Below are 17,948 nucleotides of genomic sequence, written 5' to 3' on the forward strand. Positions count from 1 at the left end.
ACACTGAACCAGAGCTCAAGAACAGCACATGCACAGAGGGAGAAGACCTCGGGGAGGTCTTAGAACAAGGCAGGTGTATGTGATCACCCTGTTCCTGAAGGCTGTTTCTATGATTCTAGATAAAGGACCTCCAAGAACATCTTGTCTAATCCTCACCCAGATAAGGAATCCTATCTTCAAATTCTCCTAAAAGCCATCCTCTAAACCTAGCTGGATGATGTCCAGTGATGGGGAACTCATTACCTCCTGATAGAGCTCAATTCATTTTTTGCTTAGCTCTCGGGGATAAGGTGTTATTCCTCATATCAAGTTACTCCTAATCATGACCATTCTCCAACGCCAAAGAGAACAAATCAACATCAGGCCTTACCCTACTGGAAGGGAGCCATCATCTTCCCCAACCCCAAATCTTCTGCAGGCTAATCCTCCCTTGTTCCTTCAGCCAGCCCTTGCATGATGTAATCTACAGGGATCTTACATCCCGAATGTCTTCTTTGAAATGTGCTGATGTGGTGACCTGAACAGGGCAGCTGGAGACTGATGAGAGAGACCCTGTCATCTCCCTCTGAGCAATAATCAGAGTGGGATTACCCCCTACTACACTACAGAGTCTGTTTGTTTAGGAGACTTTCTTATGGTGCTGTAAATTAGAGAGTGCTGACATCAACATACTCCTTAAGAAAGAGAAAGATACTGAGCTAGCAAGGATGAGTCATTAAAATAGGAATTTTTCAGGAGATAGTTCCTCCCCTCTTCCCGTCAGTCTTTCTAGCATCTGTATACCTAGGGAACTCTCACCCAGCCCAGCTGTGCCTCTTCTCCCTCTCCACAATGACCAGGAATCCTACAGATTTTCTTGCCCTTGACAAGGTGGTATCACTGGGCCCTCCCAACATAAGACGCTGCTAACGTGTACTTTAAACTCATAAAGTTCTTTACAAATATTACCCAATTCTGCCCTCACATCAACCCAGGAGGTAGGTGCCCATTTTATAGGTGCTGTTATTTTCCCCAGTATCTGAAGCAGGTTTTAAATTCAGGTCTTCCTGGCTCCAGGTCCCACATTCTATCCACCATGCCACCTAGCCAGCCCAGCTATGCCTATATATGGACAACCAACCAATGAAATTTTTATCTGGTATAGCTGCTCAGTTTTCCCATCTCTAGGAAGAGTGGAATCAGATGAAATTACTTTGGAAGTCCCTTCTAACTCTGGATCTGTCCCAAAAATAGAACTCAAATGCAGTGCAAGGATTGATGTCCCCATTTTGTGGACATGACAGCACCTCAACGAAGCTTGCAGAGGAGAGTCAGTGGGATTCTTTCCTCCCCTCCTCCCCGCTTTCCCTGTCCTGCTCTCTGGCTGACCTTCTGAGGGCTAAGAAGGGCATTCTTTAAAAGCAGGCCAGCTCCATCAAGGCAATACCTGACACTTGGGAGTGACAGTCTTTCCTGCTACATTGCCACAACCTCTGGTGGTTCTCAGCTCCTGGAGCCTGAAATGAGATTGATGCCTCTCCTTTGGGGTACATTGAATGCCCATACCTGAAGCCAGATTTCTCCCAGTAAGTTAATGAGCCTGGTTCCCTCCCATTAGAGCTGAGCTCCTCCTGCAGTTCTCTGTGCCTGCCCTGTAGAAGGGAAGGTGTATCTAAGAATAAACCCAGGAGGCCTTTGTCTCCCCAAGAGCCTGTAGAATGGGATTCTCTCCCCCTCCCCCTAGTCCTTTCTCCTTTTTTGTGCACAGCCTCATGTGAAGGGAGCTTTCTCCTTGTCTGGTTGTAATGCTGGCCAAATGCTTATTAACTGTTAAAAATGTCCTCATCAACACACAAAGGCTGTTCAGTGCGCTGACAAGCAGCAGCAAGTTCTCACAGTCTTTTTTAAAAGAGTAGGTGTGGAAAGCTAAAGCCCTACCTGGTATTTCAAATCAAGCATCTTCCCCAGAGTCCCAATCCAGAGGATTTTTGGTAGGGAGTAAGTTTGGCCTTATGGACAATAGTCACCAATTATATTAAGTAGCTGTGTACCCAAGATAGTAAATAACAAAATTATTCTGCAAAAAGAAAGGCAGCCTGAAGGTGAAGGAGCTGGAACGTCACAACACAGAACTCATCGGTGTAGAGTGGACTTGCAGAAGCTGGTTAAGTGCTTGTCATGAAGAGTACAAGCCATCTTTTTTTCAGATATAAAGATGACCTAATTGACCTTTGGGGTCTGAATATAGTACTCTGCCTGCAGTTGGTGCTCAATAAAAGCATGTTGCCTTTTGTTCCTTCTAACTCTTGAGTGGCTGTGAGTCTGAGACCTGGGTTAAAATTGCACCTGTGTCACTGACTCACTATGTGACCTGTGGACAAGTAAGCCTCAGCCCTTTTATTTGTAAAATGGAAATTAATATATTCAGGTTGTGTACTTCATAGAGTTCCTGTGGACACTCAAATGACAGAATGTGATCAATAGCAAAAGCCTTTTGTTATGTTAAAGTACTACTCCACCAAGTGATATGAAAAGGATTCTGTCAAGGAAATTTTGGACACAGAGACCAGAAGATGTAGTGCTAGGGAGACCTTAGAGATCATGTCATCCAACCTTCTCATTTTGCAGATAAGAAAAGTGGTCACAGAATAGTGAAGTGCCTTACCTGGGGTCATTCACATAGCTAGTAAGTAATGGAGGCAGAATTTGAACCCACGTTCTCTGGCTCTGGATCCAGGGCTTTATCTACTATTCCATGAAGCCTCTAGATAGCTTTTTCTTTTCCCTTTAAGGGAAAATTACGGATAGGGACTATTTTTTGGTATGAAGAATTCCCAGGTGAGGGAAATCCATACCGTGACCATGCAGGTCAGCCTCTCCTTTGCACTTAAAAGCTTTAGAGACTTAGACTGAGAGGTTCGATGCCCAGCTCACATAACATCAGAGATGGGACTTGAAAGCATGTCTTCCTGGCTTTAGGCCAGCTTTCTGTCCACTAAGCCACACTGTCTCTCTCTTTAAAATAATAATAGGTTGTTGTGTTGTTGGTCATGTTTCTCCTTCATTCTCAAAGAGGACTATGACATTAGGGAGATGATGACATGACTTGCAGCTGACTTTGTTTTGAGTAAGGGCGGACTGTGCAAGGTCACCAGCCTCACTTTCTCCTCCTGAGCCATCTGGGTCCAGTGACCAAATATTCAACAGGATGACTGGAGATGGCCAGGATGCAATGGGAGACCCTGACCCTTTTAAGCTAATGTCTTTTCAGGTTCTCATATAATAATATGAAATTAGATACAAGTACCCTTTTTTTCACTATGAGCTTTAGGCCCAGTTTTCCCAATCCTACACACATACACACACTTTTCCCCAGTGCTAGGCACTGCCCCTGACTAGCATTTAGAGAATCTGTCAGAGCATGTAAGATCCCAGAGCATTCCATGGCTTAAGTGATTTGGGAGATGTCATGTCAGACAAGTGGCAGAGAGGTAGAATCTGGCACTGTCATTACACCCACACCCACACCCACACCCACACACACACACACACACACACACACACACACACGTGATTGTCTTAAGGAAACCCTAAAGGGCCAGAGAAATGGAAACTATTGTTCCTCATATTCACCTGTCTGATCTCCCAAAGGCAGTGTTCTGTAATGGCATAAATAATAGTAGAAAAAAATCCCTAATGTTTCCAGTGAAAATGGCAGCAAGTGGGCCAAGGTAAAATGCACCAACTATACCAGCGTTGAGTAGGTTCCTCACCAGAAAACTGACTACCAGGCAATTCAAGTCACCAATGATAATCAATCATGAAAATGAGCAAAGTCCTAAAGAGTCCAGGTTTTGTCTTAGTAAAAAGGGTCTACAGGGATAGAATCGCATATTAAATTCATGTTAAATGGAGCCTTGGAAGCATCAAGTGAACAAAGGACCTCACATACTAATTACATGCATCTCCTAAGTCCCAGTCCTGCTGCCTATGTCAGGAGAATACTGGCCAACTGGAGACCAACTACCATGGGGAGAGTATTGCCATCCAGGAATTATTGGAGGAGCTCGAGTGAGAAGATCAGATTTAGGGAAGGATGTGATTGTTATCTTCAGGTATCTGAGAGCCTATCATGAGAAGAGGAATTAGGCTTTACCTGCTTGGGCCTGGAAGGCCCAAGAGCAAATATTAAGTGGAAGTTATCATACAGCAAAATAAGGAATTCCAAGAAAAGCTCCCTAATAACAAGTACTCTCCAAAAGAGCTTCCTTGCCCTTGGTCTTGGGGCAAAGGCTGGGTGATCACGTGTTGAAGATGTTGTGAAGGGAATTTCTGCTCTAACATGGACCGAACTAGATATCCTCTGATATCCCAACACTGGGATTCTGCAGTTCCACGATTCTGGCCTGACCAGTTTAATGGATGGATTTCAGTTAAATGCCCTGGACTGCCTTCTCTTCAAGGGTCAGTTGAGCCTAGCATTCAGGTGCCAACCTTATGAAATATTCTGTTGAGGGAGGGGCAGCAGACAAAGGAAGGAGACATTCACAAACACTAACATTTCATAACCAGTTTCTGAGGTCTCAGAGTCACCTAGGGGTGTCAAGGTTTACCCTCCAAATGATGGTAGTCATGCCTCTCGGTAAGAACAGGAAATGGTGTCTGGCTTGGCATGACTTTGGGTCTGGTGGAATGAGCGCTTGACTTCCTCAATTGAACTGTAACATAGGACTTTTTCCCCTCTATTAGGATTTGATCTGTAGCTCTCCCTTTTTTGTTTCCAGCTTTGATCTGGTGACAAATGGTGGGATCTCCATCATCTTGAGGTTTGAGCGGGCACCTTTCATCACTCAAGAGCACACACTCTGGCTCCCATGGGACCGCTTCTTCGTCATGGAAACCATCGTCATGAGACATGAGGAGAACGAGATCCCAAGCTGTGACCTCAGCAACTTTGCCCGCCCCAACCCTATCGTCTCTCCCTCCCCTCTGACAGCCTTTGCAAGCTCATGTGCAGAAAAAGGGCCTATCGTTCCTGAAATCCAGGTATGAATCCAGCTTAGATGGGGTAGGGGAAGAGTGATAGGGCTAAAGATTCAAGGCAATTCAATTCAACAAATGTTTATTAAATGTTCATGTTACTGCACTAGATACTGAGGTTACTTTTTTAAAAAAAGGTGAAAAAGAAAGTGCAGGACCTCAAACAGCTCATTGTGGGAATGATGGGTAGCAAGGATATCTTCTGAGAAAATGCAAAGTAAGGGGGGATGGGCGCAAAGGGAGCAACTTCTGAATTAGACCCTTTAATAATGTGGAGGCAGAGAACATTTTCAGTAAGGAAAACAAGCAAGGCCATAGTTCCTGAGATGAGCCCTGAGGGAAGGTGAGGATTCTGAAGGACAGAAATGAGGAAGAATTAAAATACAGAATTAGGGAAATACAAGAAGTGGAAGATGGCATTTCAAGGTTAGAAAACAAATAGTTGTAATCCGAATTGGCTATAATATGGAGCATGTGAAGGGAAGTCATATGAAATAAGATTGGAAAGGTTGGAGAAAGACTGTGGTGAGCCTTGAGTGCTAGGCTAAGGAGAGTGTACTGTAATCCTAAAAACAATAGGGAGCCATTGAAAATTGCAGAGGAGAGGAGTGGCATGATCAGGGCTATGCTGAAGGATGGAAGGATGAAAGGGAGGGAGGAAAGAAGGGAAAGAGGGAAGATAAAATTCAGTGACTTTAATGGGCCAAGCACTGGGGATGTAAATGCAAGTGAAAAGAAAAACTGTACCTGCCCTAAAGGAGCTTATATTCTAATAGGGGATGATGAAGGTACATAGGTTTAAAGTCCAAAAGCCAGGAACAAGACCTCTTTATCTTTTTTTTTAAGTATAGTAGGTCCATACCATATGATGAGTATGGCAAGTAGCATCAAACTGGGTGAATTATGGTATCACATTTAATTAGAACTGGCATGGAAGCCACAGAGAATACCTGTAGTGCAGATTTCCAGATTTAGACTATAAAATGGCACCTCACTCTGCACCTGAGGATCATAGCATCATAGGATGTTAGAGGGAGGGGGTGACTTCAGAGATTATCCCCTCTAATGCCTCCTTTTCATAGACTCATTGAATGAGAGACCTGAAGAGACCTAGAACTAGAATATTAGAACACAGAATGCTAGCAATGGAAAGGAGTTGAGCACATAACATGTTTAGGCAGAAAACACAAAATATTAGAGCCAGAAGGGGTTATATAATTATAAATCATATATTTAGATCTCTAAGGAACCTTAGAAGTCATCTGGTCCAACTCCCCTTATTTTACAGCTAAGGAACCTGACACATAGAGAGATTATCCCAAGGCTACGTAAAAGATCTTAGAGATTATCTACTGTTCTCATCATTTTCATAGGACCCAAGTGACCATCTACAGTAACCATCATATTTTCAATTTGTTTTGGCCATAGAAGGGATTATCCACCCTTCTGGGAAGTTAGCCACAGGATCTAAGTGTTTTAGGGTTAGAAGGAACCTCAGCAATCCTCTGATCCCACATAGACCCAAAACACACTCTGCTTCTTGAAGACCTCCAAAGAAAGGGAACTCAGCACCTCTCTGGTAGCCTATTCCAATTAGGTGCATTTGAATTATTTCGAAGCTTTTCTAAAATCGAGCCTAAATTTGTCCCTGTAATTTCTACTTGTATCTTCTAGTTCTGCCTTCAGGAGACAAACAGTTCGTGGGTAATCCTTCCTTCCCTTTCAGATACTTGATAGCCTTGAGATACTTCCCTTTCAGATACTTGAACATAGCTATCATGTTTCCCCTGAGTCTTTTCTTCTCCAAGCAAACAGACCCTTACCTGCAGTTCCTTCAACTGATCCTGGTATACATGGACTCCAGGACCTTCACCATCCTGGCTGCTCTCTTTTGCATGCCCTCCTACTTATCGGAGCGATATCCAAAGCTGAATAAGGCAACCTGAACAAAACAGAACACAGAGGCACCTTTTTTATTGCTGACTGTGCAGCCCAAGATCACATCAGCTGTTTGGCACATAACATCACTAACTCATATTGAGCTTGCAATCCATTTTTTTTAAAATGATCTTCTAGTACCCCTAGAGTTCACATGACATCCACCTGGGTCAGCTTACCCATTGCTGTAATGATTCTCCCACATCAAAGAATCACAGAATCTTAGAATTTAAGAGACCCTGAGAATGTTAAGTGTCAGAGCTAGAACATCAAGGGGCCGCTAGGTGGCATAATGGATAAAGCGGTGAGTCTGGAGTTAAGAAGATCTGAGATCGAACGGCCTCAGATACTTACTAGTTGTGTGATCCTAGGCAAGTCACTTAACCTGGTCTGCCTCAGTTTCCCCATCTGTAAAAAGAGCTGGAAAGGGAAATGGCAAACCACTCTAGCATCTTTGCCAAGAAAACCCCAAATGAAAAGAAAAAGAAAACCCCATTCTGAAATGACTGAACAAAATCTGTAAGTATATGTATGTGGTCACAAAATGTCCCTTGAGAGTAGAGAATAATGTTACATACTACAAATAGTAGTGCATAGAATATGGACTTGGACTCAGAAGGTCCTTGGTTGAAATCTCATCTCAGAAGGTGGGATCTTGGGCACTTAATCTTTTTTGCTTCAGTTTCCTCCTCTGCAAAATCTATAGAGACTTTAGTAAGCTCTCACTATAAGTCAGGCCCTGGGCTAAGCATTGGAGTTACAAATACAAGCACACGAGGCAGTCCCTGCTCCAAGGAGGGAAGATAAGGCATTTGGGGGACTAAAGGGGAGGATGGAGAGAAAGGGTCAAGGTGGCAGTTCAGCAGGTGAGGAGAAGGAGAAAGAGGAGGATAGTACAGGCATGAGTTAGGTGAAGCCTGGCTAGAATCTTTCCTAAAAATGGGATCCCAGGGAAGGAGTTACCAGTGAGGGGAGGTGCCAGGATGGATATTTCTCAGGAATAGCAACGCAACAGAATGAGGGGGCTGGACTTGCTGACCTCTGAGAGTCTGTCTGGCTCTGATGTTACAGTGCCATGCTTCTCCAGTCCCCAAGAGCCTCACACCACCCAGGGCTCACAGGCAGCCCTGAACCACTGACATGAGCTACCGCCATAGGATGCTGTACCCCTCTTCCAAGAGCAACCTGAGAAAATAGAGCCTGAGGCCAGCAATAACTCCCAAGGGAGTTATTGTGTAAGGACAAAATGCCTGATTCTGTTTGAATAGTGACAGTAAGTACCAGAAGGAAGTCAGAAGTGGGGGTGGAGGACATCTTCACTGGAACCAGTGGGTGGAGATTAGAGGCAGGCACATCGTAGATGAGTTTAAGGAAGGACAATCTGAGCTTTTTGAAAATAGAATAGAGGAGAAGGAGATAGGCATTTATATACTGTCTGCCATGTGCCACACACTGTGCTAAACACTTCACAAATATTTCATTTGATCCTTACAAGAGTCCTGAGAGATAGGTGTTATGATTATCCATTTCACAATTGGAGAAACTGAGGTAGACAGACTTGCCCAGGATCTCACAGCTAGGAAGGGTCTGAGGTCACACAACTAGCAAGGGTCACATTTGAGCTCAGGTCTTCCTATCCACTATCTACTTCCATCCCCTATCCACTGGGCCACTCGCTGCTTCTTGTGAGGTAGTTAGGTCCCCCTCTGGTGTATTGTGTCCCCAAAATGGGAAAAAAAAGGACAGTGAGAACTCAATTCAGTTTAACAAACCTTTAATAAGCACCTACTATGTGTGCCAAAGACTGTACTAGGTACTGAGAATACAAAGGCAGAAATGAAAACAAGGCCTGCCATCCCAAAGCTCATATCCTACTGTGAAACAATAATGAACACAGATAAGTAAATACCCAGTGATCTTGGCAGAGGAGTGCCCACAGTTAGTGAAGTCTGGAAAGGTCTCTGTTAGGAAGGCACTTGAGCTGAGCTGAGCCTTGAGTCAAGCCAGTGATTCTAAAAGGTGGCGTTGAAGCAAGAGAGCGTCCAGATGCGGAGGGCAAGAGAGAAGCCGCCTGTGCAGTTACAAAGGCAGGAGGATGTCATTTGTGGGGAAACAGCAGAAGCAGGTTTGGCTGGAACATAGAATGTATTATGCATTAGGGAAAGTAATGGAAAATGAGGAGAAAGATTGCAAGCCATGTCATACAAGAGTTCCTCAGAGGAATTGGGGATGTTTCACCTTTAAAAGAAAAGACTTGGAGAAAGACATGATCACTGTCTTCAGATATCTGAAGCATTTGTCACATGGAAATCACAGGCTTATTCTGCTTGGCACCAGAGGGCAGAATCCAAGCCAAGGCTTTCTCAGCTCAGCAGGAGCAGGGAACTCCTCAGGTGGCGAATCGTCCAAAAATGAAACAGGCTGCCTGGGAGACTAGTGACTTCCCTGTTACTGGAGATCCCAGGATTCTAAAGAAGAAGGAATCTAAGCAACCGTCCGGTTCAACCTACTCCTTTTTTTTTTTTAAGTGCAGAAAGCTCTAAAAAAAAAAAAGTTAAAAATAAATGAAAATAAATTTTTTTTAAAAAATAGAGATGTGGCTTTCCTGAGATGGTACAGGCAATCAGTTGCAGAAAAAATTGCAGCAAATTGGGCTTCCAACCCAAATCCCCTGACTCCAAAACCAGGGCCCTTTTCACTATACTCTGTTGCTTCTCAAGTAGAAATTGGAGAGATGATATAGAAAGGATTTCTCTACCTGCCTCAGGTGGGGATTTGTTAGAATGCCTTTGGAGGTTCTGTGATTTGAGGACCTGACCTCACCCTGAGCATTCCCAAGGCTTCAGAAAAGGGAAAGGATCTATTCCTCAAAGGAAAGCTGGAAACCCCTTTCCTCAATAAACTCAAGATGTAGCACCAGTGCCTAACAGAGGAGTAAAGGAAGATCTCCTTGAGGAAATACTATGGTATAAAGTTTCTCCCAGTCTACTAAGAAAAGATGGGGGTTTCACTGGACTACAAGCTCCGTATAAGTCAAAGGTGTGCCATAGTAGCCCAAAAGAGCTAATTCACAAACTTAGGCTACATTAAGAGAAACAAAGGGAGGTGAATGTACCACTGTCCATGCCTCTGCTCAGACCACACCCGCAGTACTATGTTCACTTCTGAGAGCCACATTTTAGGGACGATATTGATTAGCTGTGGAAATATATTTAATATGATTATACGTGTATAGCCTATATCAGATTACTTGCCATCTTTGGGGGGGGAGGGGAAGAGAAGGAGGGAGAAAAAGATTGGAACTCAAAATCTTACAAAAGTGAATGTTGAAAGAAATAAAATGGTGAGGCTCTAAAAAAAATCAACAGGGAAAAAAAGAATATTGATTAACTCATGCTGGTCCAAAGGAGGGGAGCTAGGATGCCATAGGGCTTTGGGGACCACGCAAGGATATACTGGTAAATATTTAACAACCAGCTTTCCAAGGGTGGGGGGGGATATATACTCACAACACTTTTTAGTTTAATCATTATCAACATTTTCTCCCACCACTTTCTCAAATCTAGACAATCAGTAAAACAATAAATCAAGCCCTGGTGTAAAGCATTTACCAGTTTCAGAGATGCAAACTCTCCCAATGAAAATTTAATAGTTGGCTCTTGAAAGTCAATAAGATATCTCTGGGACCATAGTATTATATAAGAAAGTGGAAATACTGGTCTTCAGTACTTAAAGGTCACATAATAATGCTCTTCAGGTATTTGAAGGACTTATATTGAAAAAGAACCACACTAGATACTAGAGAGAAGAGCTGGGAGCCATGGACAGAAGTTATGAAAAGACCTTAGGTTGGGACTTGATGTAATTTTAAAAAAGAAAAGAAACTTCCCCATATTAAAGCTATTCCAAAGCTGAGTCACCTGCCTAGGGAAATAACAGATACTCCATCATTAGAGGTCTGCAGGACCACTTGTCAGATTGGAGATGGAGATGAGATTCTTGGGTTCAGGTTGGTCTCAGCAGTCTCTGAGGTCCTCAGGAGGCAGCATGATATAGTGGGCACAACTCTGAACATAACATCAAGGAGACCTGGTTTAAATCTTGCCTGAGACTTTCATAACTCATGTGACCATGGACAGAACTCAATCTATACTCTTCCTTTCTGAAGAGGACCATGACATCAGAAAAATAATGACACATGATTTGCAATAGACTTTGATATGAGTGAGGGAGGGCTGTGCAAGGTCACCAGCCTCACTTTCTCCTCCTGAGCCATCTGGATTCGGTGACCAGATATTCCTCAGGATGACTGGAGATGGCCCAGGATGCCATGGGAGACCCTGGCCCTTTTAGGCTAAGGCCTTTTCAGGTTCTCATTTTGAGTGAGGTCATGCCCATTCAGTGAATAGACCTCTTTAAGAAGTGAGTCAGAGGATGACCCATCTCTACAGTGAGACTAAGAATAACTGTTACAGTCTACTCCTCAGGGCTGTTACAAAGTTAAAATGTTACAATGTATATAAAGTGACTTATAAATTTTAAAGCTCTTTCTAGTTGTTATCCAGACTCTGATATTCTGTTATTGTGGAAATTTTGTGATTCTCTATCTTGCTCTTCATCTGAAAATTGTATGGAAAGTAAGAACTTCCTTGCCCCAAATAGGTAAATTTGAAAGGAAATAACTGAAGATTCCATTTAATTCAATTCAGTAAACATGTACCAAGCACAGAGATCTGTGTTGGGTGCTGGGGGAAGCACAGAGTTTAGTTAAGACCTTCCCTGTCTTCTAAGAGATACATGGGAATTGGCCAGAAATCAAAATTCCTTCATCCAGCAAACCTCAAACTTGTTGAGTTGTTTCTTAGAGCACTGCTGTCCCCCATCCCGATTCTGATGGCAGGCACGGCAACCTGGGAGATGGGGGGAGTAGAAGAGCAGGAGACAAACGAGAAATCTGCCTGCACTCCTCTAACCTGCCAAATCAACCCCCTGACAACATGCATGTTAATGGATTGCCCGGGTTCACAGAGCATTGCCTTTATACATTTATGCGTGTCTATTTTATGCCCCACTAAGCAAACACATTTCTTTGTGTGTGCCATGTCGCATTGATCCAGTTGACAGCGTCCAAGAGCAGAATGGAGACATTTTGAAATCCATGGAGCTCCCCCCAGGTTCCAACCTCCCTCCCATTTAGAGTATTCAGCACGTATCTCCTTCTAGTCTGTACTACCAGGCTGACCTTTCTTAGGAGATGGAAGTCAATAGAGACAGATCATGCCAGGGAGTGGTAATTTGTTACCCAGGCCCGAATCTACTATTACCAGGAGTGTTCAGGCAGTTGTGATGCCAGCCTGTCTTTTCCCAGTGGTTGGGACTTTCAGCTACATTAGGTTAAAAGAGCACACTGTGCTGCCCCCCTACAAAGCTAAGCAGCTGGTGGCTGTCTGAACCCCATTCTTAGCCTCGCATGTTGCTAGGCTCATAAAATATATTAAAATAAATTCTAGGCTTTTCCCAGTGCTGTCATTTCTCACCCTTTGCAAGCACCAAGAGATGTAAATTGAAAAGGGTACATTAGAGAAAGTAAATATTTATGAGAGCAATGGGATGATGCTCTTCCACGGTGATTCACCCAGCTGTCGAACCTCAGGCTGCTTGAAAGAGCTAGCACTTGGAACGATTGCTTTGACTTAAGTCCATTCATTCATTCGAAAAATCTTTATTAAGCACTTACTATATATGAAGCTCAGTGACGGGATCCTGAGCAGAGATATCATGTTGTCATTTAGTCATTTTTCAGTTGTATCTGACTCTTTTGGGGGTTTTCTTGGCAAAGACACTGGAGTGGTTTGCTGTTTCCTTCTCCAGCGCACTCTACGGATGAGGAAACTGAAGCATACAGGGTTAAATGACTTGCCCAGGGTCACACAGCCAGATTTGAACTTAGGTCTTCCTGACTTCAGGCCCATTGCACCACTTAGCTGTCTAGAGACATCATGGTAGGGTGAAAAAACAGAAGACTTAGAGTGGGAAATGCCTGGGTTTGAGTCTTGATTTCACTTCCTACCAGCAGTGAAGTACTTGTGGACAAGTTAGGGCAGCTAGGTGGTTTGGTGGATAGAGCATCAGACCTGGAGTCAAAAAAACCAGAGTTCAGTGGCAGTTAGGTGGCACAGTAGATAGAGCATCAGACCTGCAGTCAGGAGGACCTGAGTTTAAATCTAGCCTCAGACACTTAATAGTTATGTGACCCTGGGCAAGTCTCTTAACCCCAGTTGCCAAAAGAGAAAAAGAAGAAGGCCTGGCCCCAGATACTACTAGCTGTGTGACTCTGGGCAAGTCACTACACTTCTGTTTGCCTCAGTTTCCTTAGCTGTAAAATGAGGTTAATAGTAGCACCTACCTGTCAGGATCAAATGAGATAATATTTGTAAAGCACTTAGCACAGTGTGTGGCAATAGTAAGTGCTATATAAATAGCACCAGCATCATCATTCATTTCTCTGGAACTCAAGTTTCCTCATCTGTGTAATGAGCATAATGCCTTTTCACTGCTTACCTCACAGGATTGTTCTGTGGTGAGTATTTTATAAGACTTGTAGCACAATGGAAAGGTGAGTTATGTTTCACACGCAGTCCCTAGCCTCAGATTTAATAAGCGTATGCCACAAAGATTAGAATAAGGTGACTGTATTTCCCTTCAGTAGACTGTGCAATATCTCTCTACCAAACTGTGATCTCTTTCAAGGAAAGGATTGTATCTTATTTCATTCTTCTCTTTCCCCCAGCACAAGGCCTGGTACACAGTGAAGTGCTTAGTAGATGTTTTTAGAATCATAATAATTAATGAAAATATGAATAATCCCTACCACATACCTAGGAAAGCACATATTTGCCTTCCCTCTCTCTTTTCTTTTTACATATACCAGAAAATCAGAGACTCTCCAAGAGGAAAGGAACCTTAAAGTTTCCTGAGGAGGAGTCCTCTCCCTAACATCCCTCCAACATGATCAGCCAACCTTTGCTTGAAGATTGCTAGGGGTGAGGAAGTCGATCCTCACAACAAGAAAAGTAATGACTCACGTTTATATGGTGCTTAGGGCAGCTAGGTGGTACAGTGGATAGAGTGCTGGGCCTGAAGTCAAGAAGACCTGAATTCAAACCCAGCTTCAGACACTTCCTAGCTGTGTGACCCTGGGCAAGTCACTCAACCCTGTTTGCCTTCATTTCCTCATCTGTAAAATGAGCTGGAGAAGGAAATGATAAACCAAAGTGTCTTTGCCAAGAAACCCCAAACAGGATCACAAAGAGTCAGACACGACTGAAACAACTAGACAACAACAATCTAGTTCTTCGCTATGTACAGCATGCTTCTTTCGTAATAATCTCAAGTTCAGGAGAGGAATGAATGTTGTCCCTGTTTTACAGACAACGAAACTAAGACTCGGGTGGGGTAAGAGGCTCCCTTGCTCAAGATCAATAAATAAATGAATGAGTGAATGAATGAATAAGTACATAAAAGAATTAGAACTTACTTTGAGACTGGAGAGGGGAAACCATCACATCCAACTCAGAGGATCAGGTAAGGTGCCACATAGCAGAGAGGGTTTGAGCCAAACCTTAGCAAGGTGAGTTGGATGTCAATAGACAGAGATGGAGGTGATCTAGGCATATCAAAAGCATGGAGTAAGGAAATAAAGGACGTTAAATCCTAGATCTGGAGCTGTAAGACCTAAGAGATCATTTAATAGATGAGTTTTTCATCTTTCTGTGTGTCATGGGCCCCTCTAGCAGTCTGGTTAAACCTATGGACCCTTTCTCAAAATCATGTTTTTAAGTCATTTAAGGACAGGCTAACTTTCAGGTAGAGGTTAGTAAAAATCAACATATAAATTTCTTTCTATCCAAATTCACACATCCACCACCCCTCCCCTTGAAATTTATCCCAACACTCCTTGATGGTCTATAGACACTAGATCAGGAGTCTAGGATCCTGATCTCATCTAGGCCAAACACTTCAATTTCTCAAGGGGAAACTGAGTTCTAGAGAGATCAAGTGGCCTATCCAACATCCATGAGACAGTGAGTAGTACAGTCAGTTTGACTAGAGTATCGGGTAATATAAGAAAAGCTGGAAGATTCCAGTGGCTCTAGATTGTGGAGGTCCCTGGATGTTGAGGATAAGTCCAGGACTAGGGAATGCCTAGGATGAGAATGAGAGACATTGTATTTCTGCCCTATTGGCTCTATGAGTGCAAGGCTGTCATTGTAGTGCTTGGAATCACTGAACTTAAACCCAAATGAAAGCTCCCTGAGAGAAGGAACTGGTTGGGAATTATCTGTCTTTCATGCCTAGCACAGTGCCCAGCTCATGGTAACTGTTTAATAAATGGAATTGAATGCAGGTGCAATGGGAAGGATCACCACCATCCTTTCAATGTCTGCATTGACCCTTCCATGATTTAGCATTCCCTCCTTAGAACTGAGCTCTGAGCATCAAGCTGCCAAAAGTTCAGTTACTTAAATGTGTGCTGGAAGCCTCACATTCATTTAAAATTTCCATCTTGGAAGAGCTGATGGAAATCTTTTTTTTAAGGTCTCAGCATCCACTGTATTTATTTTTACTAGTGTCTAGTTTGAAAAACACATTGTAACATTGTTCCACACAGCTAGAATGCTGCAAAATTTGGTCACAGTATTACTATCAAATAGTTTCAGAGCTCAGGACTAAATTTAAATCTAGAGCTCAGGTCTAACTTTAACTTTATGCTATCACCTTGACATCCTTGGCTGGATCAGCTGGTGGATTGTTCACTTGGAAAACCTTGCCCTCTCTCCTTGTTTCTATGGGCAGTAGTCAGTTAGTCCTCATAGGCTTAGGGGCCCAGTCACACTTGGCTAACATCTCATACTCTGTTAACTGACATTACACAGAATCAGACATTAGGGAACAACTAGTCCAATCTCTTCATTTTACAAATAAAAAAAATTTAGAAGTTAAACTCATAGGCCCAGGATCACCCAATAAATAAGTGTCAGATCCAGAACTTGAACCTGAGTGTCCTGATATCCAAATCCATTGTTCTCTTAGTAAAATTTCTCCAGACCTCAGTTTCCCATCTCTAAAATGAGAAGACTGGAATAAAGCTAAGGTCATTCCCAGCTCTAGATCTGATCTTTTCTAATTTTCTGTGAAACACAGATAACTGAATTAAGTGCCTGACTCAAGCTGGGGCTGGGGAGGAGCAACTCTGCTTTAAGAGGTAACTGTACCAGCTCAGAGAAGCTGCTTATTGCCTGAATGCAGTGGGGAGCCAAGAGAAGTTCAAGAGAACAGGTTGGGGGAAATGATTAGCTTCTAAGATCTTCCTAAATTAGATTTTCAGTGTGGGGCTATAACAGTCTGTTTTAAGTTAAATGCCAGCCCAGTCTATGCACACTTATTCCAAGGCATTAGGCTAAAACATTGAGCATGGAGTTAAAACACCTGCGGTTGAAATTTTGGCTCAGTTGCTTACTTCATACTACTACTACTACTACTACTACTACTACTACTACTGCTACTACTACCACTACTACCACTACTACCACTACTACTACTACTACTACTACTACCACCACTACTACCACTACTACCACTACTACTACCACTACTACCACTACTACTACCACTACTACTACTACTACTACTACTACTACTACTACTACTACTATTACAATAACAGCAATTACCACTAAATAGTAAACTCCTTGAGGGCAGGGACTTAATCTTTTGCCTCTTTTTGTATCCCCAGCATTTAGCAAAGTACTTGGCAGACAGTAGGAATTTAATAAATGTTTATTGAATTGAATTGTAAGAATAATAATAACCACAACAATTATAAACATAGATATATACATATACAACAAATATAGATGTAGATAGTGCTTTAAGGTTTGCCAAGTGTTTTATGCCTATTCAATCACTTGAGCCTCAAAATAAACCTGGGAGATAGGTGCTATTATTACCCCCATTTTACAGATGAGAAAACTGAGACTGAGAGAGCTTAAATACCTCTTCAAGGATCCTACAGATAATAAATTCCTAAGGCAGGATCTGAACTCAGGTCTTCCTGACCCCAAGTGTAGCTCTCTATCTACTGTACCACCAAGCTGCCTCTAGTTTTGTCACTCTAGGTAAGTCACTAAATTTCTCTAAGCCCCAGTCTCCTCATCTGTAAAATGAGGGAGTGGGACTTGATGACCCATCAGGTCTTGAAATCTATGATCCTATGACTAGTTGGTCACCGAGGTCTCTTTCTTGTTTCTTTGGAGAGTAATTGGAGAAAGCGAGATGACACCCAAACCAAATGACCATCAATACGCAGTCCACTTACAGTTAATGTTCTTGACAGCATGGTTTGCCAGGGTAGCAGGCTGACCACTGATTCTAAATGGTTTGTTTACTGAATCCTGGTACTATTTTACATGAATAATACGACAGAAATTGTATAGCATTTTATCTGTGCACTGTGTTAAGCTCTGAAGATACATGGTCTCTGCCTGCCTTCTGAGAGCTTACAACTTTTATTGAAATTGTATTAAATTGACCTTCAGTTACTTCATCTGTAAAGTGAAGACAATGGTATTTTGCCTGATGCCTTTTCCAGCTGGAGGATGATTAATTCTATAATACCTGTTTCTGAAGAGATAACTTCTGGGAAGTTGGGCTTCACATTCTTTTCCAAGGATTTTTAGTTTACTAAAAAAAGCCAAAAATTGTTGTAACCTTATCACATTAAGACCATAATACATTCAGTCTTAGTGGATGGTGTAGGAAACACTAAGAATCTTCTCCTGAGTCACCAGGAGCACAGGATTTAGAGGCAGGAGAGGGTTCAACCACTTCATTTGATAGACCAGTTCCCCATCCATGCTGAATTTCCATGATCTCCTCTCTTAAACTTTTCCCCCTTCTTATCTTTAATACATCTTTCCCCTTGTTCTCTA

General features: G+C 42.7%; 1 protein-coding gene across 6 annotated transcripts in view; it reads left to right on the forward strand.

The window, feature by feature from the left end:
• Nucleotides 1-17,948, forward strand: part of TENM4 (teneurin transmembrane protein 4) — a 1,206,236-nt gene that overhangs the window by 1,104,062 nt on the left and 84,226 nt on the right. For all 6 annotated transcript variants that reach the window (XM_072610720.1, XM_072610721.1, XM_072610718.1 and 3 more), the window contains one exon: nucleotides 4,764-5,025. In XM_072610720.1, the coding sequence (XP_072466821.1) occupies nucleotides 4,764-5,025 (262 nt within the window). The remainder of the gene's footprint in view (nucleotides 1-4,763; nucleotides 5,026-17,948) is intronic.

Source organism: Notamacropus eugenii, chromosome 5, assembly GCF_028372415.1.
Source record: "Notamacropus eugenii isolate mMacEug1 chromosome 5, mMacEug1.pri_v2, whole genome shotgun sequence".
In the NCBI taxonomy this organism is placed as follows: domain Eukaryota; kingdom Metazoa; phylum Chordata; class Mammalia; order Diprotodontia; family Macropodidae; genus Notamacropus; species Notamacropus eugenii.